The sequence below is a fragment of the Notolepis coatsorum genome (genome assembly GCF_963971535.1).
Source record: "Notolepis coatsorum genome assembly, chromosome: 15".
NCBI classification, from domain to species: Eukaryota; Metazoa; Chordata; class Actinopteri; order Aulopiformes; family Paralepididae; genus Notolepis; species Notolepis coatsorum.
Window position 1 is genome coordinate 46,951,938 of NC_140179.1, and position 27,131 is coordinate 46,979,068.

Sequence of the window (27,131 nt, forward strand, 5' to 3'; positions counted from 1 at the left end):
CATCACTCAGTCATACATTATTTTCAAATTGCCACCCTTCACAAGAGCTACCGTTTCTTGGCATATAGTCACATTGGTTTGGTGCTGGGACTCAGGATGAATGCATATTTTTCAGTCCATTCACCTTTGAATTGCAGTCGACTTTTCTTTTACTGACCATCTTTGAAAATGGCTAGAAACTAGGCTAGTAGCTACATTTATCTCACGGAGATAAAACTGGGAGCGAGTTTACTGTAGATGCGCTGTCAACTGACTCGGACTGAAAGAGAGAGACGACTTGCATTCCGTGAAGACCCGCCCTACTCCCCTACTCTGCATTTGATTCGCAGACTGTGGGTGAGGGGGGGGAACGCTGACGGGACGCTGAATGTGATTGGACCAGACCCGTACACAGACACAGGCCCTGTCCACACAAGAGTTTGGATTTAATATGACCGAAGTTTGAAAAAATAAAACTCCGTCCACACGGTGAACACAGGTGGACAACCGTGTATAACTGCGTACTCACGGGCAGAGCTGGAACCCAGCAACCGATACATTTAGTACAATGTAATACAATGCCAAAGTAGTAGGCGGCGATGTTGTTCAGACATGAAGGCCATTTCAACCAATCAGAAAAGACTGAACGCTCACTAAACTTCCTGTTGGGTCGCGATCTGCCATTAATTTACTGAAGAAGAAGAAGTAAACTTCCTGTTTAGAAGCACAGCTGGACCCTATTGATCATTTTGCCAACGGAACATATATTTTCAGCAAAGAAAGAAACTGCAATAAACAAACGGATACATTCACTGTGTTCTGCCTCTCATTTTGTTGATGAAACAAAACCATCAGCAACACAATTTACCACCAAGAGCGGATAGTTTAGTCTCACAAAAAAGATCTCCGGTGTTGTTAGCTACATGCTAATGTCAATGGCATTCTCTATGTATAGTATATAGCTTAAATGCTAACGTAATAATGTAACGTTAACGCTAGTATAATGAATGGATGCAAACGTTATTTAACACATTGCAGAATGGGTACAATACAATACGGCTCAATACAAACAATTGTTAAGGGGATGCAGTCTGGACTGGGTTCCTTATAACAACTTGACAACACATGAGTTTAGTTTAGCTGCAGCTACATGTTTACTCTGAGCGTCAACAGACATCAGTCGATCACAACACTCTTCAACACAGACGATACGTTTTGAACAAAAGTTTGTTACAATCATTTTCATATAACGCTACTTGGGACAGCTCTGCTGTAAACACTGGTGTAGTTGGCTCTGCTCTAATCTCTCTACCCCGCGGTCTGCCGTGAACATGGGGAATAATTGCGACAGCTCTGCTGTAAACACTGGGAATAACCTCGGTTGCTATGCCCACACGCAACTGCAAAACCGCACAACTCCACCCTGGCCACCGGTTTCAAAGACCGCGGTTGCAGTGTAGCAAATCCCCGGTTGTGTGTGGCCGAACAGTGCAACTGCGCACATACAATCACGGTTACATTAAACCCAGCGTTCGTGTGGACGGGGCCACAGACAGTGGCAGTGCAGCCAGCCGCTTATGCAGAGCACTGCTCGCAGTCAGAGGAGATAGCGAGGATGCATTTGCCTTCCACTTTACTTGATATCACTCCGGAATCACGTTTCAACCAAGTCACTAACATAACGTTGCTGTCATGAGCCTGCGCTATGGTAGCCTACAAGTGATAAAATAAATAAAACTTCCAACTCTCGCGCAACGTCTCGGCAAACAGTAGCGTGCGGGCCGCATTAACACTACACTTTGATGTCAAGTAGGGGGCCGCAAAATATCATCCCTCGGGCCGCAATTGGCCCGCGGGCCGCGAGTTTGAGACCCCTGCTTTATAGTGTTGCTATCTGTCCATTCTCATTGTCAATTGAGTTCATAAACCGTCCCTTCAAAATGGCTTAAAGAAAAAAAATGCATCGGTATGTTGTCATTTTATAGCGCCGTGAATATAAGCTTTATCGCAGATTTTGTCTCATATTTTCTGGAAAGCTAGTTATGGAGCTAATAGCTACTAACGTTATATTCAACGGCATTTCCGTTTTATATATGCTAAAGAAATAACACAAACTGCATATGATCCGGGCTGTCCCAGAGCATGTATGCATGAAGGGGGGGGGGGGGGCGGGGGACGTCGTTTAGTATAATTAATTACCAATACAGTGTCCGTGTAACTAGCCACATTCACTGATCGACTGCTTGCGTGTCACAGCAAGTTCTGATCCGGCTGTAATTTAGGTGAAAAAGGTCTTACCGTGAGCCTGTGGGATACCCCCCAGCATTTCCCCGTTATCGATCGGCATCTGGTAGATAGATATGTCCATTGGCTGATGATAAATCCCATTATTCCATGGAGAAATCTGCTATTCGAAACGTGAGCCAGAGTACATTGTGCTGGTTCATGATCCGGCTACAATGATACTCCATTGGAAGAAAAAAAATGTTTTACGTTCGCCCACAGGGCATACTGCAGTGGAGCGATGGCGCCCCTAAGAGGATCTGGCCAGTATTGCATGTTCTCGATTCCACAGACGAGGGTAGATCTGCAGAGCCGGTCGGGGACCTTGAGCCGGTTATTAAAATGGAATAACAGCAATAACAAATGCCACGGCTATATACGTGCCTCTGGTCCACAACGCATGGCACTGAAACACGTATAAACTCGTGGCTGGTCCTTAAAGTGTTACGGTCAGGGTAAGGGGCTAGGGAAAAAATGTAAGTCATTACAATGTCCCCAACTGTGTTTTCACTTCACACCTGTTGGCTTCTAGGTTACACCATTGAGGTGGGATGAGGTGGGAGGGTTCAGTCTACCCAGTATTATGCATGCACAGCAGATCCATAGCACTACACACGTTAATGGATCTTCTGAGCCGTGATCGGACATCTTTACTCCCAGCGTAAACCTACAACATGCCGAGCATCCATTGTCTCTCTATCGTGATTCTATGTTGTGGAAGCACCTTTGAGCAAGGCACTTCAATCCCAAGCCGGGCTGTGTTTGTACTGGGCAGCTCCCAGGTATGAATGTGCGGAGCTGTGCGAGTGTGAAGTAGGGGCGTTGGTGAAAGAGAATTATTCACTCAGCAAATCTTCCCTTGGTAAACAAATACTCATAAAACTCAAATGGTTTGGGAAAACGAAGGTACTGTAAATATTGTACAAAAAACAGTGTTTGTCAACGTGTGGGCAAAGATATTCTCTGGAAGTATCATATGAAGCCAAAGCCCTCTCTCTAAAGTCCGCTGAAAAATACAATGTTGAACAAAACACTGTAGACAGTAGGCCTGTCCCCGACTAAGGATTTGTGTAGTCGACTATGATTGGCCAAAATTTGCCGGTAGTCGACTGTGGGGGGTGCTTAACACATTCACGGCCATTGGAATTCCCCATCTAGCTATAGCTAGGCCAGCTGCTTTCCATTACACACTTTCACTGTGCGTCACGTTGTTTGTAGAGCTAAATCTATATTTTATATTATAGCTATGGATACAATATCATGGTCATTTGACAGTGAGAACCTTCCGTTCAAGATGCAAAAAATAAATAATTTTTCCATCCATATGTTCCCGTTTTATACCGTGGTGAATATGAGTGTTATTTTAGAATGATCCGGGCTAATTTCTGTGAGGGGAGGGGGTCGTTTCTGATTAATTGATTGCCAATAACGGCATTTGTTATTACCACAACATACGCTGATCAGGGGGATCTATGGCTATGAAATCCTTGCACGATCAAGCTGAAATTGACATTAAATTGTCCTTACCTGTGGGATTCCAAAAAGAATATTCAAATTATTTGATTGCCATCTGGTAGATCATATGTCCATTTGGCCCACGACATAACCCACCACAGCATAATGAATCGGGGGTCCCGAAAACTATTCAATGCAATCGGGTGAAGCCCTACTAGGTTCAGGTTAGTAGAAAAGAGCGCCCGGAGCGTTTTCAGTGTGGCACCCGGTCGGGAACAGGGGTTACTGCATTCTCGATACACGCCACTAGCAGGATCTGGCCGGTACTGCACCTTCGGAGTCCCAATATGCCTTTTCCAGACAAAATACAGATCCCCGACATTGAATAGGGTATTAAAATCGAATAAAAGAATAAACAAGTCAAAAACGTATATATATGTTTTTGGCCGTCAACCGCTGGCTCCCAATAACGTACGTATATATACGTGGTTGGCCAGGGAATGTGTTAATGTCTGAAGGAGTCGACTGAAGGCTTCTTGTCCTCTGCGAAAGCATGCAATTGGTCCACTGATGGATACATCTTGATATTTGTCTAGTGTGTTCATTAGATGAGTGAAATCCTCTTTCAGTGCCTCTGTGCCCGTTTTCTTAGGCATTTAGCCTCGCTGGTATGTGCGCCATTAGCGTTAGCCACGTTTCTAGGCCCCTTTGCTTTTGGAAAGAATGAGAAAAAGCATTCGACTAAGAGGTTGGCAGTCGACTACGGCTCCTTTCGATCGATTAGTCGAGGTCAGCCCTAGTAGAGACTAGAGCCATATGGAATCCGCGATCACGGAATCGCGGAATTGAGCAATAAAAATGGAATCAACTATAAAAAAAAAAAAAAAAAATTTTTTTTTTACTTTTTCTTTCTTTTATGTTGTGGGACTTGTACAGCACTTTGTTCAACTTTGTCAGTGCTGTAAAGTTTAAACCTTTTTAAATCTTAGACAAACAAAACACTTTGCCTTCATGAAATATTGTAAGCCGTCATTTGAGGCTTTATAAAAGCAGCACAATGAACACAAATCTGTCAGTGCCGAGTCCGACCTCATCTTAAATAACAAACAGCATTGCTTGTTGTAATTAACAAGGAGAGGCAGAGTTGATTTTGCAAAAATATATATAATCTTTTTTTTTTTTTTATTATAATCGATTTTTTTTTTCATATTCGAATCCCATGCCCATCGAACGAAGCTTAGAAGTATTTAAGACAGCCCTATTAAATGGACTGTTATATCTTATTAAATTGTGGACATTTATTCATTCCCACTTATTAGACACTATTTCTGATGGTAAAATGAGCGTACAAAGCAAAATACAGAATTCTGAAATATTAAAACAGAAAAAACGGAATTTGGAAAAAAATATAATGGAATTTGGAAAAAAATAAAACGGATTTCATATGGCTCTAGTAGAGACAGTAGTGTAGCTGGATACATTTTGTCCCGTTAGCTTCTTAGACAATAATTTCCAAATGTTTGAGTCATGGGAATAGTTGCCCTGAAAAGGTAGGTCTCCTGGAAAGAAAATGCTTGAAAACCACTGTTATTGACCATATTCAGACTGGGGCCGTTTTGCTCTTATGTTGGGATTCCTTTCCACCCTGTTCCCCAACAGGGTGGAAAGGAGTATGGACAGTAGAGCAGCTTTCCACAGACAATGGGTTGCAAGTTGCAACCTAAAATGGGCCGTCCGTTGGGTTCTTCTCACATGATAGAGAGTCCTAGCTTGTTTTCATGGTTCCCCCGGGGCGAGAATACATTTATAAATGTTTGGTACTGGACTGAAAAAAACCTACGCCAGCTATCACATTCGGTTGTTAAGTTGTGACGTATCGACCTTCCAATAAACAGTTTCCAGGACCAAGCACTCAGTGAGGCTCAGTGCTGTGTCCCTTCCCTTGTTGTTTTAATAGATCTGAGTCATAAAGAAACTGGTTGGGGTATGTAGGGCTGCAATGATGAGTCGACGTTATTCATGACCGACACATCGTATCATTACTTACATTACAGTGCCGTCTTTGCAGTTGAAATGGCAGACGTTCAAAGTCATAACATGCGCAACATGTCATCTAACTAGTGCACAATGATGAATGAATCACGTTCAAAATATAAATAACTTCTCTTAATTAAATTAAACCACTCTTCGTGATTCTGCCTAAAGTCAGGGCTCGACAGTGCAAGCGTTTCACTCGCATTTGACTTAAGTTTAGATTTTGCTGTTTGCTCCAGCTTGAACAGTGAGGAATGGGAGGGTCTGAGCCCGATTTCTCTCTCTCTTTCTCTCTCTGTACGTTCAATGATTTTAAGTAGCCAAACGTTACACTATAAAAAAACATAAAACAAACTGGATAGTTAATCATAATAAATATTTCACTTCATTAGCAGAAATATTTTAGTCATTAAATATGCTATAAACTATTTTCCCTCTCTCTTTTGTGTGCGTGTGCGTGTGCGTGTGTGTGTGTGAAGCATCTTTTTTATATAATCGTATCTCCTGTGCTGGCATAGCGTGGAGTGGAGAGACAACACATAACATGTAATTATTATATAAGATATAATAAAAAACCTATTTGTCATTTTTGGACAGTAAAATAAATTCTGTGGCTGGTAGTTATTTTTTTTTTATCTAAAAAGTTTATTTTGTTCCCCGTTTTTCAGCATTTAGCTACAGGCATAGATACATTGTATGATAAAAGATAAAATGATAAACAATGTCTTAGTGACTGGTAGGTAGGTGTTACTGTTTATTATTTCAAGATGATAAAGTAGCTACTATGACTCAATAAATAATAAGCAGTAATGGCATGTAGGTTACTTGCCCTACTCATGTACAGTAGGCATCCACACTACACAGTATTTACAGACATAAATAAACTTCATGGCTCATCTCCTACTCTGGGTATTCAGTAGGTGGTGTCAGAGAGGCAACTAGCCATGTGACTTAAGGATAGTAGTACCGCACTTGAAAAACATGTCAATATATTTAGAATAGTTCCAATTGCTTGTTTTTTCTGGTAAATGAATAGTTTAAATTAATTGACTAATCGATCAAATAAATCAACAGATTAATCAATAACAAAATAATCATTAGTTGCATCCCTAGCGGTATGTGCTCCTACCCTCCTAGTATCTTCCGCTGTCTGAAGCGTAGCATTGACATGAATATACGATGTTATACGTCATGTGTGGCATCAGACTTAACAACTGAATAGGCCTAGCTTTGATTAAGTACAGAAGCGTATAAACTCTTGACTGCTGTTCCTACCAGAGTACTGTAATTGACCCATCTCAAACACCACACTTCCCTCGAAGCAACGGTTGTGATTGGAGAATCAAGAATAGAGGGCGGGGTTTGACATAGGTCAATTACTGTATATCACAAAACGCACCCTATATATAGACAGCAATATGTAACAAAACTATGACTGGGCGATACAGAACACATGTCAATATAACGACAATCAAAAGAACTTGTTTTGTGAAATCTGCTTAGGTATGGAAAAACACATGAGATAATCCAACATATGTTCATTATATTGGACTGTCATTTTTAAATGACATTATAAACATGATATACAACGCCCCAATTTAACCGACCAATGGGCGCACACATGACATACCCACACTACTATACAGATAGATGATGATATATGATAAATATCATGATGATTGTAAACCTAATGGCCTAATGTCAGGGTCAGTTATCTCCTCTCTCCATTTCAGCCTTCCTACGGTCTCAATAAAGAACCTTCTCTCCTGTGTCTCCCCTACTGTCTCCCTCTCAGCCTTCCTGCTGTCTCAATAAAGAACCTTCTCTCCTGTGTCTCCCCTACTCCGTCTCCCTCTCAGCCTTCCTACTGTCTCAATAAAGAACCTTCTCTCCTGTGTATCTCCTACTCCCTCTCAGCCTTCCTACTGTCTCAATAAAGAACCTTCTCTCCTGTGTCTCCCCTACTCCCGTCTCCCTCTCAGCCTTCCTACTGTCTCAATAAAGAACCTTCTCTCCTGTGTATCTCCTACTCCCCCTCAGCCTTCCTACTGTCTCAATAAAGAACCGTCTCTCCTCCTGTGTCTCCCTCTCAGCCTTCCTACCATCTCAATAAAGAACCTTCTCTCCTGTGTCTCTCCTAATCCGTCTCCCTCTCAGCCTTCCTAGTATGTCTCAATGAAGAACATTCTCTCCTGTGTCTCTCCTACTCTGTCTCCCTCTCAGCCTTCAAGTTCCTACTGTCTCAATAAAGAACCTTCTCTCCTGTGTCTCCCTCTCAGTCTTCCTACCGCCTCACAAAAGGAGAACAATATTGGGTGAACTAACTGTCCACTTTTCTTTAAAAAAACAACTGTTTATAGTCTCATTCACATAGTGTGACAGTGGGCTAGCCCAACTGTTTCCTACTTGAATTAAACTAGCACCCGGAGGGCCTGGATAAACTGAGTATTTTGAGTCACTGTAGAAACGGGACATGTGCCAACAATTACAATGGTTTCAGTATGGTTTCATGATATGATGATGATACCGCATTTCACTGTATGCCCTGGTATGTATGTGATGAATAAACTCTTGAATCTTGATACAAGGGCTGGGGGTGATATGACCAAAATATCATATCACAATATTCAACTTAGTTTTTGACGGTATAAAGGTATGCGACGGTATTGTTTTCCAGTGCAAATTCCATTGTGATATGACATATTTTCTTATGTCTTTATCTTGTAATATCATCATGTCTTGTAATACAGTTGTCATGGTCATATTTAATTCAAAATGGTCTATTTTCTTTTACTTTTAATTCTGCTGCAAGGGACCTTTTTTTGGTTAACTTAATATAGTTTGTATATATATATATATTTCTTTTTTTCTTTACATGTATACACCGTGGGTGACGTTATGGTAAAAACCCATACCTATTCATGGATCCATGATGGTCTACCTTCATATTCGGTCTACCTCCCAGCCCTACATGATACTTCTGCCTATAGCCCACCATTGTGTTATCCACATTTAAATCTGTTATAGGACTAATCGCAGATTAAGAAAACGACTGCGAATATGAGATAAGATGCTAGATGTAAGGTAAGGTAAGATAGGAAGAACTTAATTTGTCCCCAAGGGAAATTACAAGTTCCACAGTACAGCACGGCCAATGATCAGGTTAAATATAAAAAGGAAGAATTTGAGAATTAGGTAGAGTTGTGTAATAATGAATTACATGATGAATACATTATGACAGTGGTTCTCGACCTAGGGGTCGGGACACCCAAGGGGCCACAAGATTAATTTTGTATGTCACAAAATGATATACACAAAAAGTATCATGTTTATAATCTTTGGTATATGCTTTTTTTCCCCTGTGAAATAATTTATATTTGAAGTCTAAAGCCCTCCTACAATCATTAATCAAGTTAAATATCCTGAAAGGGGGAAATTAATGTAAAAATATTTTGTGACAAAGTTCACCATTCTGTCTATGCTTGACGATGTAGGGGGGAGGGGGGGGGGGGTTGTGAACAAACATCCCTGTTTTTAGGAGTTTTAAAATAGAGAACCTCTGCATTATGAGTATGAGTATCTGCAACGTCGCTCAGATCATGTCAACATGTTTTTCCAAACACGATATCGTCTTGCTGTCAATTAGGGATGCCCCGATCGATCGGCCACCGATCGTTATCGGCCGATAATCAGTATAAATATGCGATCGGTGATCTGTGATAATGCTTTATTTTCGCCGATCCGTCAAAACCGATCGAAAAACATGATCCAATTCTTAGCGGAGATCTCACTCGCTCTCTCTCAGACACACAGAGCTGCCTGCAGGCCCCTCCTCCTCCTCCTGCCCCTCCCGCACCCGTGTAAACACGGGTATAGTCTAGTCTAGTGGGACCTCCGTGAGCTAACGTTAGCTACCGTTACAAAATGACCCAGTCAACTATTCACTTTTAGTTTAATTTAGTTTTAATATGAGGCATTGTCTAACGTTATCTAGCTGGCTAGCTACTGATAGCTGCTGATATCAACAAATGCTCCAGCAATAGTCGAGTGCATGATAAGTTACCTCCGTTGACTCGTTAGCCAACGTTAGCTCACGTTAGCTCTATATGGAATGTCCAGTAAACTAAATAGTTCACTGAGGCGTTGTCTTAACGTTATCTAGCCGGCTAGCAGTAGCTACAGATAGCTCCTGATATCAATGTCTTATAACATTGATTCGATGCATATTCGAGCCCCGGCTTGCATCGCAGTAACAAACGGGGCTAGCTGAGGGAGTAGGGTATATCTGCAGAGCCGCAGATATACCCTGCTGAGGGCATGCTGAATGTGATTTGATCAAAGCAGATACACACAGACAGTCGAGATAGCGAGCATTTTTACTTGTTGCGTGGTGGCGATGTCGCGCAGATAATACAACTACAAGTATAATTATATAATATATATATTTTATTAAAGAAATTATATAAAATACATATATTTTTTTTATCAAAAACGATCGATATAGGATCGGTATCGGCCGATATGGCTCAAGACGATCGGTGGCAAAAAACGTGATCGGGGCATCCCTACTGTCAATTGTCCGCATCCTGTTAGGAACAGGTGTGGGAATCTGTTTGGTCGACGACAGCCCTCATTACGAGGCAACCTGCTTGAAATAATCTGGTAATATTCAGCAGTGGGACACTTTTTCTATTTCCCACTTCCTGGATCAGCTAGCTTAGGCGTTGGCCAAAAATATCTCACCCAAACTTTTTAACTAGGCTAGCTGATCCGTATCAGCTTCCATTAATTTGTGCTAAGCTAGGCTAGCTAGCAGCCGGATAGCTTTCTGCTGAACGCACAGAGGAAAATGGCATCTCCATATCCGATTCTGGAGAAGGCGGTAAGTGAATTTACCATAATATTGACGTATTCCTTTAACTCTTTCTGCACCAAACCCGAGATTTCTCGTGTTTCGAATACAACCGTTGAGCGCCAAACCAGAGATTTCTCATTTCTCAGAGATTTTCCCATTCTAAACACTCGTGCTGACCTGCCTGTGTCTCCCTGGCCTACATTAAAATTGCAACAGCGATCGAATCCTGACAGGTGGCAGTTAGGGGTGGGACGATACATCGATCCAGATCGATACATTGATATAATTATCAACGATCGAATCGGATCGATGCAATGTAATAAGATCGATTCATATCGATACTCTTATTTTGAAAATCCTGTGGCGAGTCTCATATCCGCCCAAGAACAACAGGAGTAGCTCCGTGTGTGTAGACGTTACAGCATAGCATTCTCCCTTTCTGTGTGTGTGTGTGCGCGCGTCTTTGGAAAGACCAGATGAGGTCAGAGGAGTTTGATGTTTAAATGTTATTTAAACATAAACAATATAATACATAATAAATGTAGGCCTATACATGATCATGCAACATCAACAAATTGTTGTAGGAACGGTTTGGGAGAGGGAGGTAGGGAGGGGTTTTAGGTTGCGAGTTTTGAGTTCCAAAAAATGGAGCTTAAAGTTTAAAGCTCAATATATCAAAACGTGGCACTTTACAGTGAACAGGAGGTCTATTTGTATTAAAAACAATAGATTGATTTTCCTTTAAATGTCTGGAAGAGCTCAAAAATACAAATGTCAAATGATATTTTCGTTACCGTTTTTTAGTTGATCTAAATGTTACTGATTGTGTTAAATGGGCGTATGATATCATCTCATATCGATTGCAGGCACCTGAATCTAATCTAATCATATTGTATCGTGAGAGACTTTGTGATATCGGCAAATATCGTATCGTTGTCCAAAGAATCGATATCGTATCGTATCATGATGAAACTGGTGATTCCCACCCCTAGTGGCAGTATCGCCTACCTTTTGAACTGGGTCTCTAAGGTGTCTCTCTGTGCCTCTGGCTGCAGGAATCCCCTCCCCCTCAAAGTGAAGCCGTACACAGCCACCTGTCGCAGATCTGCTCGCCTGAAACCTATAGTTTTCCGTATTCTAGCCAGGCCCAATGCACACCGGTAATGACGATCACGATGGAACTACTGGGATTATTCATTTTGGAGTAGACCTTACAAAGGTAAGGTCTATTTTAGGTCTATTTTACCGAACCTAAAACATGCTTTTGTATTGATCACAGCGTTGTATTTTACCGAACCTAAAACATGCTTTTGGTAACGAACTTGATGATTTTGTGAAGAAACATCTATATCGTTATATAACTTTGATTTGGAAATAATATAGGTTTCAGGCGAGCAACCCGGACGATTTGCGCATATGCATATAAGACGCCATATTTCACTATCTACAAAACGAGACTGGATTATTTTGAAACGGGGCGATGTTTAGCGTGGAATAGCGCACAAACGAAAGAATGTAGAAAATGAACTGGTTTGTCCATGTTGGACTATAAATAGTGCCCGACTGCCTGTCAAATGAGCCATACTATTGTCTCCATAGCTATAATACAGAATATACGATGGGTCCGCAAACATCGTGAAAATATGTAAAGATGGGAGTAAAGATGGGAAAACAGTGAGGCAGACAATGAGTTAAGGACAAGGTGTCCTGCTTGATATGACGCTCTATATGATGTCCAACTGAGCCTCCCCTCATCTGTGAGACATGTCAACTCCAGAAACACTTTTTGAAACACTGGCCTACAGTAGTGCCTCTTAACCTGGGACTGTGAGGTCATTTTAGGGAGTTGTGAAAGATACAAATATATCATCACTCATAATCTTTGGTGTAGAAGACTTTTTTCTTTTGATATAGCAAAATCGATATCCCTCCTACAACTATGAATGAAGTGAAACACCCTAAAAAGGGATTAAAAACCATGTCTGTCTATGCATGACCGTGTCATGAGTTTGCGTCGTTCCCATTTGTTTTTATGGGCCAGGAACTGAAAGGGTTAAGAACTGGCCTAACAGTAGGCTTGTCCCAGCTCCTGTCTCCCACATCCACATGGCACTTCCTCAATACCTCATACAGAATCCAACGCCCCTGGTCATTGCGCAACATCCGCTAACTCCCTAACAAACACACACACACACACACACACACACACACTAGGGCTGCACGATTTTGGGAAATAATCTAATTGCGATTTTTCTGACAGATATTGCGATTGCGAATACATTTTGCGATTATAATAAAAAATAAAATAAAAAGCAGCCCCACAGAGGTTTATTGTAAAATGCGGCTTGCATCTGGCCTACGCGGTGGGTCTTTTCAGGACACCGAGCCTGAAAATGTTCGATACCGGTACCCAACGGTACCTTTTTTTCTGTACTTTACTCTCCCTCTCTGAAGTCTAAACTTCACAACACACAATCTAAAACCCCTTACCTCCCTCTCCCAAACCGATCTTGTATCTCAATGGGACTTCCTGGTTAAACAAAAAAGAAATTTAAGTAAAAAATTTTTAAATAATTGCGATTATTAATTGTTTTTGCGATTTGATAATTGCATCATTCCAAATCGCGATTTCGATTAAAAATCGATTAATCGTGCAGCCCTAACACACACACCACACAGGGACAGGACGGGCCAAGTCAGTAGGACATAACAGACAGGCTACATACCACAATGTTGTCTCTCACACACATAATTGTCCTAAAACTACTGTTACAAGGTCCACAAGGAAGGTTTGTCAGCAATATGCTCAAAGAGGCAACATAAGCTTCAAGTATCGCTGCAGTCAGAACAAAAAATTTATGAAATCGACAAGGAAAGAATGTTGCAAGCTCGAACAAGCAGCTTGAAGTAGGAAGGGGAGCGTGAGAATGAGAGAGAGAGACTTTAGGCTAAAAAAAAATTGGAAAAAGTCAAAGACCCTCTCTTAAGCGCGTAGACTATTCTATGGTCTTACTCTCCATATTACCAGACAGAGTAAATAACATCATTTGTCAAGACAAACAACTCATTATTAGATGACAGTGTGTTTCTTCAGAGGGAATGGAATGTGTGTTCAGAAATGCAGAGCTTGCTGGTGTGCGGCTGGGGCCAAATGTGTGAAACAACGAGTAGTAGCTCTGGCTTCTACGTCAAGTTTCTACGTCAAATGTATATACACTCTTTTTTGGACACTTTTTGTATCACAAACAGTACTGTATTTGCAAATCTGGTATGTATAGATGTAGCAGTACTGTCTATCTGTATGTCATATATGTGTCATATATGTTATGATTAATTGAAAATGGGGGACCCTGATGTAAACAAGACGAAAGTCTTTCTCTGGTCTGCATCCCCTTAACAATTGTATGTATTGAGCTGTACTGTACTGTACAAATTCTGCAATCTGTTAATAAAGTTTTCAATCAATCAATCGATCATAGCTCTAGCTTGTAGTTGTAGCTCCACTAGCTAGCATAACATCTGCTCTGTGCTCGGGCAGAGGATGACAAGAACCCACAAAGCAATGTCGCCCGGACAGAGGAAGAACATTTGTTAAAGAAAAACACAAATGTAACGTTATCGTTGTTCCCACTGTAGCCCCGAGAATAGGTTAGTTGAAGAAGAGCCGGCGTGAGTTTGATTGTGTGTTCGCCCAGCGGTCCCTACAATGTGGGAGTCCATAGGTGACCACAATGTAACAACACTGTAGCCTTTACACCAGCAGCATGGTTCAGATGGGTTACATTGTTGCAGTGCTCAAGTATGTCGCTGCTTGTCTGCCCATGTGGCTCCTATGAATATATACTATACATTAAATGTAAACATTTCAATACGCCTCTTCTTGAGAGCATAGCAAAAGCGTGTGCGGAATGTGTCCTGTGGGAGGTTTAAATAGGTGTGTTTGGGGGGGAGACACTGCTAGGCCTGAGCCTGGTGACGGGAGTGAAGGAGGGCATTGCAGAGAGAGCTGCCTCGCCCCGGGGACCCACCGGGCACAGCACAGCCACGGAGCGGGGAACCCACTCCTCTACTCGGCAGGAGGAACTGGAAGGGACACCGGGGGCTACTAGTGTTGACAGAAAGAGAAGAAATGGCGAGGAGAGGAATAGATCTATATATAGAGAAGGGGGTAGCCCTGCTGTCAGGTTTACTAGGCTCATTATTATTCTCACCCACCATAAAGTCACTGCCGAAGTTATCCTCTCCTTTCTCGTCGCCCTCTCGCATGGCGTTCACCCCGTGGATGAACTTCCTCAGGATGCTGGCTTGGTCCATGTCGGCTCCCCGTGGCCCCTGTGGCCCTTAGACTAAAAAAAACAAACAATAAAAAAAACAATCCAGAAGTAGCAGGAGAGATGAAAAAAGGAGATGATGGGGGGGTCTGGAAATAAATAAATAAGCTCTTCACGAATCCTCCCAGAGAATCATCATCATTTCAACACCACCCCTGCTTTGATCGCCCCATGTTCTTCGATCTTGTCTGTCTTTTTTTCTCCTACTGTTCCCGTTCTCTCAAAACGATGTAATCCCAGGGGCCGGGGAAACTGTGTCTTCTCGCCTCCTCGGAATAATAAGTGTGCTACCGTGACCGACGTGTAGCCTACACTAAGAATACTTGTTATTATCGTTGTTGGAATAAGGAGAGAGAAAAATGCCTAGTCTATCTATCTATCTATCTATCTATCTATATCTATCTATCTACCCCTCCCTGTCTCCACAGTCACACACTGTAACTCCTACTGGGGGACATCCGGACCGGGGCGGGGGCGTGCACGCCGCTGAGAGTGCGACTCGTCGTTATTGGACAGTAGCTAACCAGGAATTACCGTCCGATTGGTCCATTGGGACGTCAGTCGACAAGCGCGAACATCCGATTGGGTGTATATCGCGTCCGTCATTTTGGTCATAGTCCCTTGGTCATCATTGGTTCACTTGTTTTCAGTCAGCACGCCTATTAAGGTGTTGGAAGGATGTTTTACATGCTAGTAGGCTGGTGTTGTTGATTCTATCACACCATTGCTGCACACATCTGGTTTATCATGTGCCATACATGCCCCAATATTAGGCACCGCACATATATGCATGCAATATGTTTTCTCATATTGTTGTATTTACAAACACACCATACTAATTACTGTGTTAATTTCAAACGTAATTGTATGCATTTTTCAGGCATCATTGGTGATAGAGATGGACAATGTTGCATTTATTATTATTGTTGTTCTTGTTCTTGTTATTATTATTGTTAGTAGTGGTATATATTTGTATATATATATATTTAGGGTATTTCTGCTTTATTAGATAGGACAGTGAGTGACAGGAACTGAGGCGCTTTAAAGATCCCCTCCACATGTGTTTTTAACACTTTTAACTTTTAACACAAATATTATGTATTTATTGAATAACAATTTGTTTGGTAACCCATAAAGAATCTAAACTCAAACCGTGACCTCAAAATCTAAATTGGTATTGAATCTGAAAACGTGTGTATCATTATGTCCCAAATGATGTGTTTGGAGTGTGTCACTAACTACAGACTAACTACCTTTCTCCTCATCCTCAAAACCACATAAGTTTATATATTTTTTTTACAGGATTTCATAATAGGTTCACAGGATTAGTTGCGTCACACAGGCAGCTCAGATTTTGAGGAAGTACAGAGAAGGTACCCCCACCTCCAGTAGAAGAATGTCAAAAAGGCGCCAAGAGGAGTTAACCATAGGGGGGGAACGTTTTTGAGTGGAGGGGATCTTTAAAAAGAAAAATTGGTAAATATTTTATTTTATTTGATCAGATTTAATTTAATTAATTAAATAGAATTTCAATTTATACAGGTAAAAATAAATTCATATCAAGTCAAATAAATATTTCAATCCAAATGAAACATAAATACAATAAAATAAAACTGGAGTTGTTACCAATCAGCTGAGATATACTAATGAGAATAAGTAGTGTAGTGTCAGCAGCATGGACCTTGTATTAATAGATTCTGTCACAGGAGTGTGTTTGACTGTAATTATGCACGGACAAGCCATCTTCTTTAGCTGTGTAATCATTTTGACTTTCCCCCTGTGGTTATTCTTACACACACACACACATACACACACACACACACACACACACACACACACACACACACACACACATGCATGCAAGCACACACAGGCACACGCCCATGCACACGCACACACACACACAGAGAGAGAGAGCATTCTATGATATAGAGTATAGACACACGGGGGGCATGCTGCTTGGTGTCAGGCAGTCAGGCTGCATTCTTGACCTAGGAGATAGTTCTCTCTCTCTCTCTCTCTCTCTCTCTCTCCCTCTCTCTCTCTCTCTCTCTCTCTCTCTCTCTCTCTCTCTCTCTCTCTCTCTCTCTCTCTCTCTCTCTCCCTCTCTCGGTCACAAAACAGAACTTTGGTGCACACAAACAACACAACAGCATACTAATGTACATAAAGCACAGACACCCCCTCCCCCCCCCCCCTTACACACGCACACACACACAAAGAGAAAATGTGATTAAGCTCTTTGAAGTTGGACATCGCTGTCAGTTTCTGGGCTAATCCTGTCATATACCGGTATAGCCTACACTGGATTATTATCTCAATTGCTAGGTCCCACACACACACACACACACACACACACACACACACACACACACACACACACACACACACACACACACACACACACACACACACACACACACACACACACACACACACACACACACACACACACACACACACACACACACACACACACACACACACACACACACACACACACACACACACACACACACACACACACACACTCACTCACACAAACAAACATACAAGCATACACACACAGAGGAATTTCACATACCTACCTCTCTAATACAGGGAGAGAGTGAGAGAGAGATTATACAGAATAAGGAAGCAAATAACAGCGAGCAGATTAATAGGCCACATGTAATCTGGATTGAGATAGCTAGAATGGAAAAAAAGATTTCAAATGAAATATCCTGACCAGGGATTATAGGGATAGGTATATGTGAAATTCCCCTGTGTGTATGTGTGTGTGAAAGAGATAGAGAGAGAGAGAGAGAGAGAGAGAGAGAGAGAGAGAGAGAGAGAGAGAGAGAGAGAGAGAGAGAGAGAGAGAGAGAGAGAGAGAGAGAGAGAGAGAGAGAGAGAGAGAGAGATTACATAATTTATATACTGCTTTTCTAGTACTAGGACTCGCCTTACTAGGGCTTGAACCGACGACTGATCGTGAGCCTAGAGCACTACACATGAAGATCACTCCTCATCCCACTAAAAATGATTTCACGTATGTGTTTAATCTGAGTTGTAGTGTGACATGTTCTAAATTAATTCCAGAAGTATTTATTTTAATTGAGAGTTTTACACATGTATATATGGATATGTTTGGCCTCCTGTCCACATGAAAACAGCATGTTAGGTTACTGGAAATGGAGCTTTTTGAAAACACCTTCCAGGGTGTTTAAAGAACACGGTTCACCTTCTCAGACTATATTCTGTGGCTTTTATGATCTGACCTTGACAGAATTGGTTGATAAAAGACAGACACCCCCTTCGGGTAAAAATGGAGAAGAATATGGTGTTCCCATATAGTTGGAAAATATATTATTTATTGCATGCTCTGCTAAATATTGGATAGTTTGTTGGATAGGTGGCATTGTTGCCACGTCTCTAATGTGAGTTAGTTACATGGATGAAGGGTGGGGGATGGATGAAGGGAGGTGGATGAAGGGAGGTGGATGAAGGGTGGGGGATGGATGAAGGGTGGGACATGGATGAAGGGAGGTGGATGAAGGGAGGTGGATGAAGGGTGGGGGATGAAGGGTGGGGGATGGATAATAATAATAATAATAATGCAGGACCAGTCGCAGAGGTCTTTTCATGGGCATGCAACGACACTCAATGTTAGCAGTTAGCACACACGGTTAGCACACACACACACATGCATTGTTCGTAGGATCGCCGATGCAATACTCCTCTGCGCTTAACCCATCCCGCCGTCCTTCCCCCCAAGGGCAGCCGGGAGCAGACGAGGGCTGTGGCGTGAGCCACGCCCCGGGGACCATCCAAGTGCTCCTGCCCGTCTTCGTCACGGACGCGACAGCGTTAGCGATCTGTTGTTTTTGCATGTTTTTCCATTGGGTTTCTCTTATCGGAGGGGGGGACCCTTGCGAGCACGGGGCGAACATGCAAACTCCACACAGAAAGGCCCGGGAGATACCCCACCTGGGTATACCTGGCATCGCAGAAACCTGGTCCCCAAGCGGGAATCGAACCCTGGACCTTCTTGCTGTGAGGCGACAGTGTTGATGGATGAAGGGCGGGACATGGATGAAGGCAGGTACATGGATGAAGGGTGGGGGATGAAGGGAGGTACATGGATGGGGAAAAGGTACATGGGATGGTATTGGGATGGGGTGGTAGGAGATGAAAGAAGGCATGGCCTCTTTTTTTTATTTCTTATTATTGATCTTTTTCCCCCTCCTTTTTCCTCCGATTTTCTCCCATCCCAATGTTAGTCGTTATGCCAATTCCCAATCCCCTTCCTGGTCGCTGCGCACTTACCCCCCACAGTCGGTCTGGGAGAGTGGAGGCTATCACGTGCTTCCTCCGACACACGTCTAGCCAATCAACCGCTTCTTTTCACCTGGCAGCGCGGACTCTCACTGAGAGGGTGTAACGTGTGGAAGGATCACACTACCCCCCTTAGATCCTATCCGCGCTGAGCAGGCGCCCCGACCGAACTGTAGGAGTCGCTGTTTACAACTGCCAATTGTATTAGTGTGAACGGCCAGCCAAGCTGGTGACAACGCCGGGAGCTGGATTCGAACAGGCGAATCCAGCGTCTCCGGCGTTGGTGACGAACGCAATCTCCGCTACGCCACCTGACCGCTTCTGGCACAGCCTCTTTTTAAATTCTTTTACCATATTTGTTTACTTGTTATCTGTAAATATTTATGTAATACTATTTGTTTTCTGCCCACCTTTCTACATAACTAAACTCATCTGGGTGTCATTCATGGTAGAAAGTACTTTTGCTTCCCGGTGTTGGAAACCGAGTCCTGTGCTTGCCGGCGTGAAAGGCAGCAGGGCTACAGATGGAACCGAATCAAAAGCACTCACTTTTTGGAAGGGCAGTGTTTCTGAAGAGTGAGCTCAGTGGACCTCTCCTTATAGAAACATCTCTGTATGTGAGATATGTGAGAAAATGTATCACAGTTATGAAACAATGTGTAAGAGTGAGCTTGAGTTCTTGAAAGACTCAGAGGGTTAGGGTTAGCTATGGGTTAGGGTTTTCTGTCTGTGTGTTTGTGTGAGAGAGAGAGAGAGAGAGAGAGAGAGAGAGAGAGAGAGAGAGAGAGAGAGAGAGAGAGAGAGAGAGAGAGAGAGAGAGAGAGAGAGAGGCACAGGTGAATTGGTATTCTGGATAGATCTGGATAGAACTCAATAGCAATTTATTCATGCAATTATATCCCCTAAAATGGCCGCACTCCCCCCACACACACCTGCATTCCCACACACACACACACACACAACACACACACACACACACACACACACACACACACACACACACACACACACACACACACATACACACACACACACACACACACACACACACACACACACACACACACACACACACACACACACACACACACACACACATACACACACACACACATGCACATACAAACACGTACACACACATACACATGTATGCCCAATAAGTGGGTTTTATAATTCACAGAGCAGAAGAAAACAGATTGTTCTCAGAAGAGAAAGAGAAGGAGGAAAATAGACTAGAATCTTTCCCCCGAGTGTCTCAGGAGGGCGTCTGGTAATCTGAAGGTCAGTGTTAGCAGTGTTTCAGGAGGTAGAGCAGGTAATCTGGTAATCTGAAGGTTAGGGTTAGCAGTGTCTCAGGAGGTAGAGCAGGTAATCTGGTAATCTGAAGGTTAGGGTTAGCAGTGTCTCAGGAGGTAGAGCAGGTAATAGAGAACATAGAATAAACATTTACAAACTTTTTTTTTAAATGGTTCATTTGCATGTTCTTGGTATCTGATTCTAGGGACATCTATGGATCTCAGGGAATGTATTCCCAGTGTCAGAAATACTGTGTCTGTGTCACGGCAGCGGTGGCTGAGGCGCTGAGCCCAAGAGCAGAACACACAGGGAGAGAGAGAATGGAGCGGTTTAGGATATTTATTCCACAGGTACCAGGCGTCAATAGTACAACAGAGAAATGTGCAGAATGTGGTATTGGAGTGCTCGTCGTTCTCCTCGGGAACGTCCGGGGCGGGGCGGCGTCTCGATAGACAGCGTAGGCAGGCAGCGGGTTTCCTGGGCACAGGGAGAACAAAGATTAGAGAAGGGTCGGCAGTACTTTAGAAGTGCAGCAAGGTAGGATACGTCCTCGTAGCTAGGATGACTAGATAACACTCCGACAAAGGACGACAGGATCCGTGGGGTGATATAGGGGCTGCTGATGAGGGAATCCCTCACAGCCGCGCTGATTGATGCCCGTCTGGCAGCGTGGGAATGCTGCAGCAGGAAGCTGCCCATACATGGGCGCGGCAGGATGGGGGCAGAGGAAGGCCCGGACCTTGATTATGACAGGACCCCCCCCTCTACGGGTGCCTCCTGGCGACCCTCCAGGCTTGTCAGGGTTAGCCCGATGGAAGTCCCGGATGAGGTCAGGACATAGGATCATCTGGCGGGAGGGCCAGCTGCGCTCTTCCGGGCCGTAGCCCTCCCAGTCCACCAGATACTGGAAGCCGTGACCGCGACGGCGCACATCCAGCAACTGCCGGACGATGTAGGCAGGATGGTCGTCTATGATCAGCGGAGGGAGGTTCTGGAGCTGGGGGAGACAGAGGACTGGAGACCACTGGCTTCAGCTGGGAGACATGAAATGAGGGGTGAATGCGCATATGGGAGGGAAGCTTGAGTCTGACGACTGAGGGGTTAATGACAGACAAAATTTCGTAAGGGCCCACAAAACGGGGGGTGAGTTTCCGGGAAACTGATTTTGGAGGAAGATCTCGAGACGAGAGCCAAACCATCTGACCTGGTTGATAGTCGGGGGCCGGTGGCGGTCGGCAAAGCGGCGATTCCGGTCGGCGGAGCGGAGCAGCGCGGCCCTGGTGTCCTCCCATATCTTCCTGCAGCCGCGAAGATGCGCCTGCACAGAGGGGACTGAAATCTCCTCCTCCTGAGCAGGGAACAGCGGAGGCTGGTAGCCCAGAGAAGATTCGAAGGGAGATTGACCTGTGGCAGCGGAGGACAAGGAGTTGTGGGCGTACTCGATCCATGGCAGGAAGGCACTTCAGCCATAGGGGTCCCGGGTCGTGACGCAGCGGAGGGCGGACCCCAGGTCTTGGTTGGCCCGCTCCGACTGGCCATTGGTCTGCGGGTGGTATCCGGAGGAGAGGCTGACCGTGGCCCCCAGGGCTCGGCAGAAGGCCTTCCAGACCTGGGAGATGAACTGAGGCCCTCTGTCGGAGACGATGTCCACCGGGATCCTGTGGAGGCGGAAGACGTGAAGCACCATTAGATCCACAGTCTCTGAAGCAGAGGGAAGTTTGGGGAGAGCGACAAAGTGAACAGCCTTTGAGAACCGATCGACAATGCTGAGAATTACTGTGTTACCGTGTGAGGGAGGCAGACCGGTGACGAAGTCCAGGGCGACGTGTGACCAGGGCCAGCTAGGAACAGGAGGCCTTCCCACGAGCACAGACGGGGCAGGCAAGGACGAAGGCGTGGGTGTCTTCCCTCATGGAGACCCACCAGAAGTGCCGCTTCATCAGGGACAGGGTACGGTCGACCCCAGGATGACAGGCGAACCGGGAGGCGTGGATCCACTGGAGCACCTGGGAGCGGACAAGGTCAGGGACAAAAAGCCGGTTAGGTGGGCCGTTACCTGGATCAGGCTGGGCGCGCTGGGCCTCCCGGACGACGGACTGGATCTCCCAGGTGGCGGAGGCCACCAAGCAGGAGGAGGGGAGGATGGTGTCAGGGTGAGAGGGACCCCCTTCGGGGACAAACTGCCGGGAGAGGGCGTCTGGCTTAACGTTCTTGGAACCTGGCCTGTAGGTCAAGGTGAAATTGAACCGGCCGAAGAACAGCGCCCAGCGGGCCTGGCGGGAGTTCAGGCGCTTGGCCGTCTGGATGTAGGCGAGGTTCTTATGGTCCGTCCAGACCAGGAAGGGGATCTCGGAACCCTTCAGCCAGTGCCTCCATCCATTCCTCCAAGGCCAGCTTGACTGCCAGGAGCTCCAGGTTCCCAATATCATAGTTGACCTCCACTGGGGTCAGGCGGCGAGAGAAGAAGGCGCAGGGGTGTAGTCTCTGGTCGAGAGCGGAGCGCTGGGAGAGGACCGCCCCCACCCCGGTACTCGAGGCGTCCACCTCCACCACTAACTGGCGGGACGTGTCCGGCTGGACGAGGATGGGCGCGGAGGTGAAGCGCCGATGCAGCTTGGAGAAGGCGGAGTCCACCTTAGCGGACCAGACGAAGGGCACAGAGGGCGAAGTGAGTTGAGTGAGGGCTGCAGCGACCCGGCTGTAGTCCCTGACGAAACGCAGATAGAAGTTCGCAAACCCCAGGAAGCGTTGGAGCTGCTTGACGTTGGTGGGTCTGGGCCAGTCCGACACTGCCTTGATTTTCTCGGGGTCCGCCCGGATCTGGCCGCCCTCTATTATGTAGCCGAGGAACCCGATGGAGGAGACGTGGAACTCACACTTCTCCGCCTTGACAAACAACTTCTTCTCCAGCAGGCGTTGGAGACCCTGGCGGACATGCTGGACGTGCTCTTCCATAGAGCAGGAAAAAAATCAGAATGTCATCCAAATAAACAAAAACAGAGCGGTTAAGGACATCACAGAGAACGTCATTGACAAGGGCCTGGAAGACAGCAGGGGCGTTGGTCAACCCAAAGGGCATTACCTTGTACTCGAAGTGACCGAGCGGTGTCTTAAAGGCTGTCTTCCATTCGTACCCCTCCCGGACATGGACGAGGTGATAGGCATTCCTGAGGTCCAGCTTTGTAAAAATGGTGGCACCTTGCAGGGGTTCAAAAGCAGAGTTAATTAACGGCAGGGGGTACTTGTTCTTGACTGTGATGTTGTTGAGGCCACGGTAGTCAATACAGGGGCGAAGGGAACCATCCTTCTTGGAAACGGGAAAAAAACAGCGCCGACAGGAGAGGAGGAGGGGGTGATAATGCCAGAGGCCAGGGACTCGTGGACGTATTTCTCCATGGACTCCCTCTCCGGGCGCGAGAGATTGAACAGGCGACTAGCGGGGAGCAGGTCAATGGCACAGTCGTACAGGCGATGGGGTGGCAAGGAGAGAGCATGCTGTTTACTAAAAACAGCCTCTAGATCATGATAAATTGGAGGGATAGTGGAAAGGTCAATGGGTTCGTTGGGAACGTGAGAATCAGCTACCTCCAGTGGTGGCAGAGCAGACCGCAGGCAGGTAGCGTGACAGTGAGCGCTCCAGCTCACGGCCGAGCCAGTTGGCCAGTTTATCACCGGGTTGTGTAACTTCAACAGGGCATGCCGAGTACAATAGGATTTTGGGGGGAACTAGTGACGTGAAACCGAACAACCTCGCTGTGATTTCCCGAGAGCAGCAGGCGGAGTGGCTTTGTGTGGTGAGTTATCCGTGAGAGCAGTCTTCCATTTAGACCGTGGGCATCGCGGGGAATAGGCAGCGTGTCGGTAGCAATGCGAAAGCGGGACACGACGCCAGCGTCAACGAGGTTTTTGTCAGCGCCCGAATCAACCAGCGCGGACAGGGGAAGTGACTGGCCATTCCAACACAGGGTGGCACTGAATTGCATATTGGGACCGGAGTTGGGAGCATAATTAAGGCTCGAACATGCACCCAGCATTACTGTCGAGCCCCAGCCGTTTGGGCGAAGCGGACACGAATCGAGGAAGTGACCGAGCTGGGCTCAGTAAATACATGCTCCCGTTTTGAGCCTGTGGAGGCGTTCGTTGGGATGAAGGTGAGACCGGTCAAGTTCCATTGGGCCAGAGGAGTTGTGCTCGACGCGAGCAGCACGCCTGGGGGGAGAAGAGCGAGATTAATTGGATAACGGAGGGCGGGTGCCGCTAGTCCTTTCATGGCGGCGCTCGCAAAGACGCATGTCCAGTTCTCTGGCTAAATCAATTAGCTCGTCCAGGGAGTTTGGTTTTTCTTTGGAAATTCAATGGAATATTCGCTCATGCTGCGGTGGCCCTGGCGGATGGCGAACAAGCCAGCAGAGCTATCCGAGCGATGTATGCGGGGAACGAATTGCAGAGTGAAGGATTTCGAGGTTTTTTCAATGTATATAATGTAAACAAAATGTATATAATTACAGCACTGCTTATAGCCATCTGAGAGCAACACAGACGAGAAGAGAGAGAGATGTCAGCAGGCAGTGTGTCTCCACGGCGAGCAGGGTGTAAGAGGCTTGAAGGTCATACCTTCATCCTGATAAGGATTGCATTAGCAGAATGGTCAGAGAGAGACACCACTAGAAACAGACGTTTAATGTGGGTGAAGGGTGAACAGCAGTTGCCATGACAGCGCGTCACATGGCAACAAGAAGAGGGGCGGGGCCTGTCATTGATATGCCAAGATGATAATGATGATGATGAATATTATAAATGTGAGTTTCCTTCCGGGTGTAAGTTAGATCTAGACACGAAGCTGACGCGAGCGGACGTGAATCAGAGACTTTCACCCCTCTCTCACCCTCGCCGGTGGGGGAGGGGAGATGATACATCACCATTAGCTACGGCTAATGTTTATGTAATAAACAACGATGCCAAGAAAGGTACTACGCTGTCCAGTGTCGAATTCATAGGTTTACGGATTGCATTAAAGGGGAATGACAAAGATTGTACAGCCAGTATGAGAAGACAGAGAGAAATAAACACAACGCAGAAACTACACAACGACAATGATGGAGAGGTGATACTGGCTGATTGATCCAAATCTAACAAGAGGGAGGACTGACTGAAGTGGAGAGCTGTTGCCCATTCTAACGCAGGACCCTTGAGCAGACCCGACAGGTAAGCGACTTTAGATTTATCGCTTTGGAAGGTGTGTGGCTGTTGTCCGAATACTAGTGAACATTGAAAAATAAAGGCACGACATTTAGGCACGTCCCCGTCGTAGCGCTCTGGTGCTGGGACATGGGGTTCCCTGGTGGGGTTGGCTGGGCTGCGATGTATGCATCAAAACGGTTACATTGTTCGTCTCGCTCCGCAGAGCTGAGCGTGAGAGCACGGAGTTGGGCAGTGGTCTCCTCAAGTGAGCGGGAGTGTTGGTTTACCAACCCGGCGTGTTCGTTGATGATGGTCCGGACCTCTCTCCATTCTCCGGCATCCTGTGGTGTTGCTGGGTTCGTCATATGGTCGGAGTGTTCTGTTACGGCAGCGGTGGCTGAGCCCAATAGCAGAACACACAGGGAGAGAGAGAATGGAGCGGTTTAGGATATTTATTCCACAGATACCAGGCGTCAATAGTACAACAGAGAAATGTGCAGAATGTGGTATTGGAGTGCTCGTCGTTCTCCTCGGGAATGTCCGGGCGGGCGGCGTCTTGATAGACAGCGTAGGCAGGCAGCGGGTTTCCTGGGCACAGGGAGAACAAAGATTAGAGATGGGTCGGCAGTACTTTAGAAGTGCAGCAAGGTAGGATACGTCCTCGTACCTATGACTAGATAACACTCCGACGAAGGATGACAGGATCCGTGGGGTGATATAGGGGCTGCTGATGAGGCAATCCCTCACAGCCGCGCTGATTGATGCCCGTCTGGCAGTGTGGAAATGCTGCAGCAGGAAGCTGCCCATATATGGGCGCGTCAGGATGGGGGCAGAGGAAGGCCCGGACCTTGATTATGACAGTCTGTTACTAGGCTTTTTTTTTTTAATCCACCTGTTTTTCTGTATTTTTTCTCCCATCCCAATTTAGTCGTTATGCCAATCCCCCCGTCCCCCACTGGTCGGTCTAGGGAGCCCTGAAGTCTATCACATGCTTCCTCCGATACATAGGAGACAGCCAGCAGCCTCTTTTCACCTGACAGCGCGGACTCTCATTGGTGAAGTGTAACGCGTGGGAGGGCACACTACCTTCACCATTTCCCTCCCTCGCTGTGCAGGTGCCCTGACCGACCTGTAGGAGTCGCTGTTTACAACGACCAGATTACCACCCACCGGCTTCCCTCCCGCTGACACCGCCAATTGTGTCAGTATGACGGCCGGCCAAGCCGGAGGCACCGCTGATTCGATACCAGTGTCTCATGTGGTGGTGACGAGCCCTTAGTCCGCTGCGCCACCCAGCCGCCATGTCTGTTCCTAGGCTTGAGTAAATTGTAATGAACCAAATGAGTATATCAATTAAATTCTTTTTTTCTTTTCTTATTTTTTTTTACTGTGAATAACAC

The 27,131-nt window shown here is 45.5% G+C and overlaps 1 protein-coding gene across 1 annotated transcript in view; it reads right to left on the bottom strand.

Moving 5' to 3' along the window:
• The window catches only part of LOC311241501 (tyrosine-protein phosphatase non-receptor type 12-like), a 118,182-nt gene extending 102,840 nt beyond the window's left edge, over window positions 1-15,342 (bottom strand). Inside the window, 1 exon segment of the mRNA XM_084330348.1 lies at window positions 14,822-15,342. Coding sequence (XP_084186474.1) covers window positions 14,822-14,920 — 99 coding nt within the window. The 5' untranslated portion in view covers window positions 14,921-15,342.
• Between the last annotated feature and the right edge of the window lie 11,789 nt (window positions 15,343-27,131).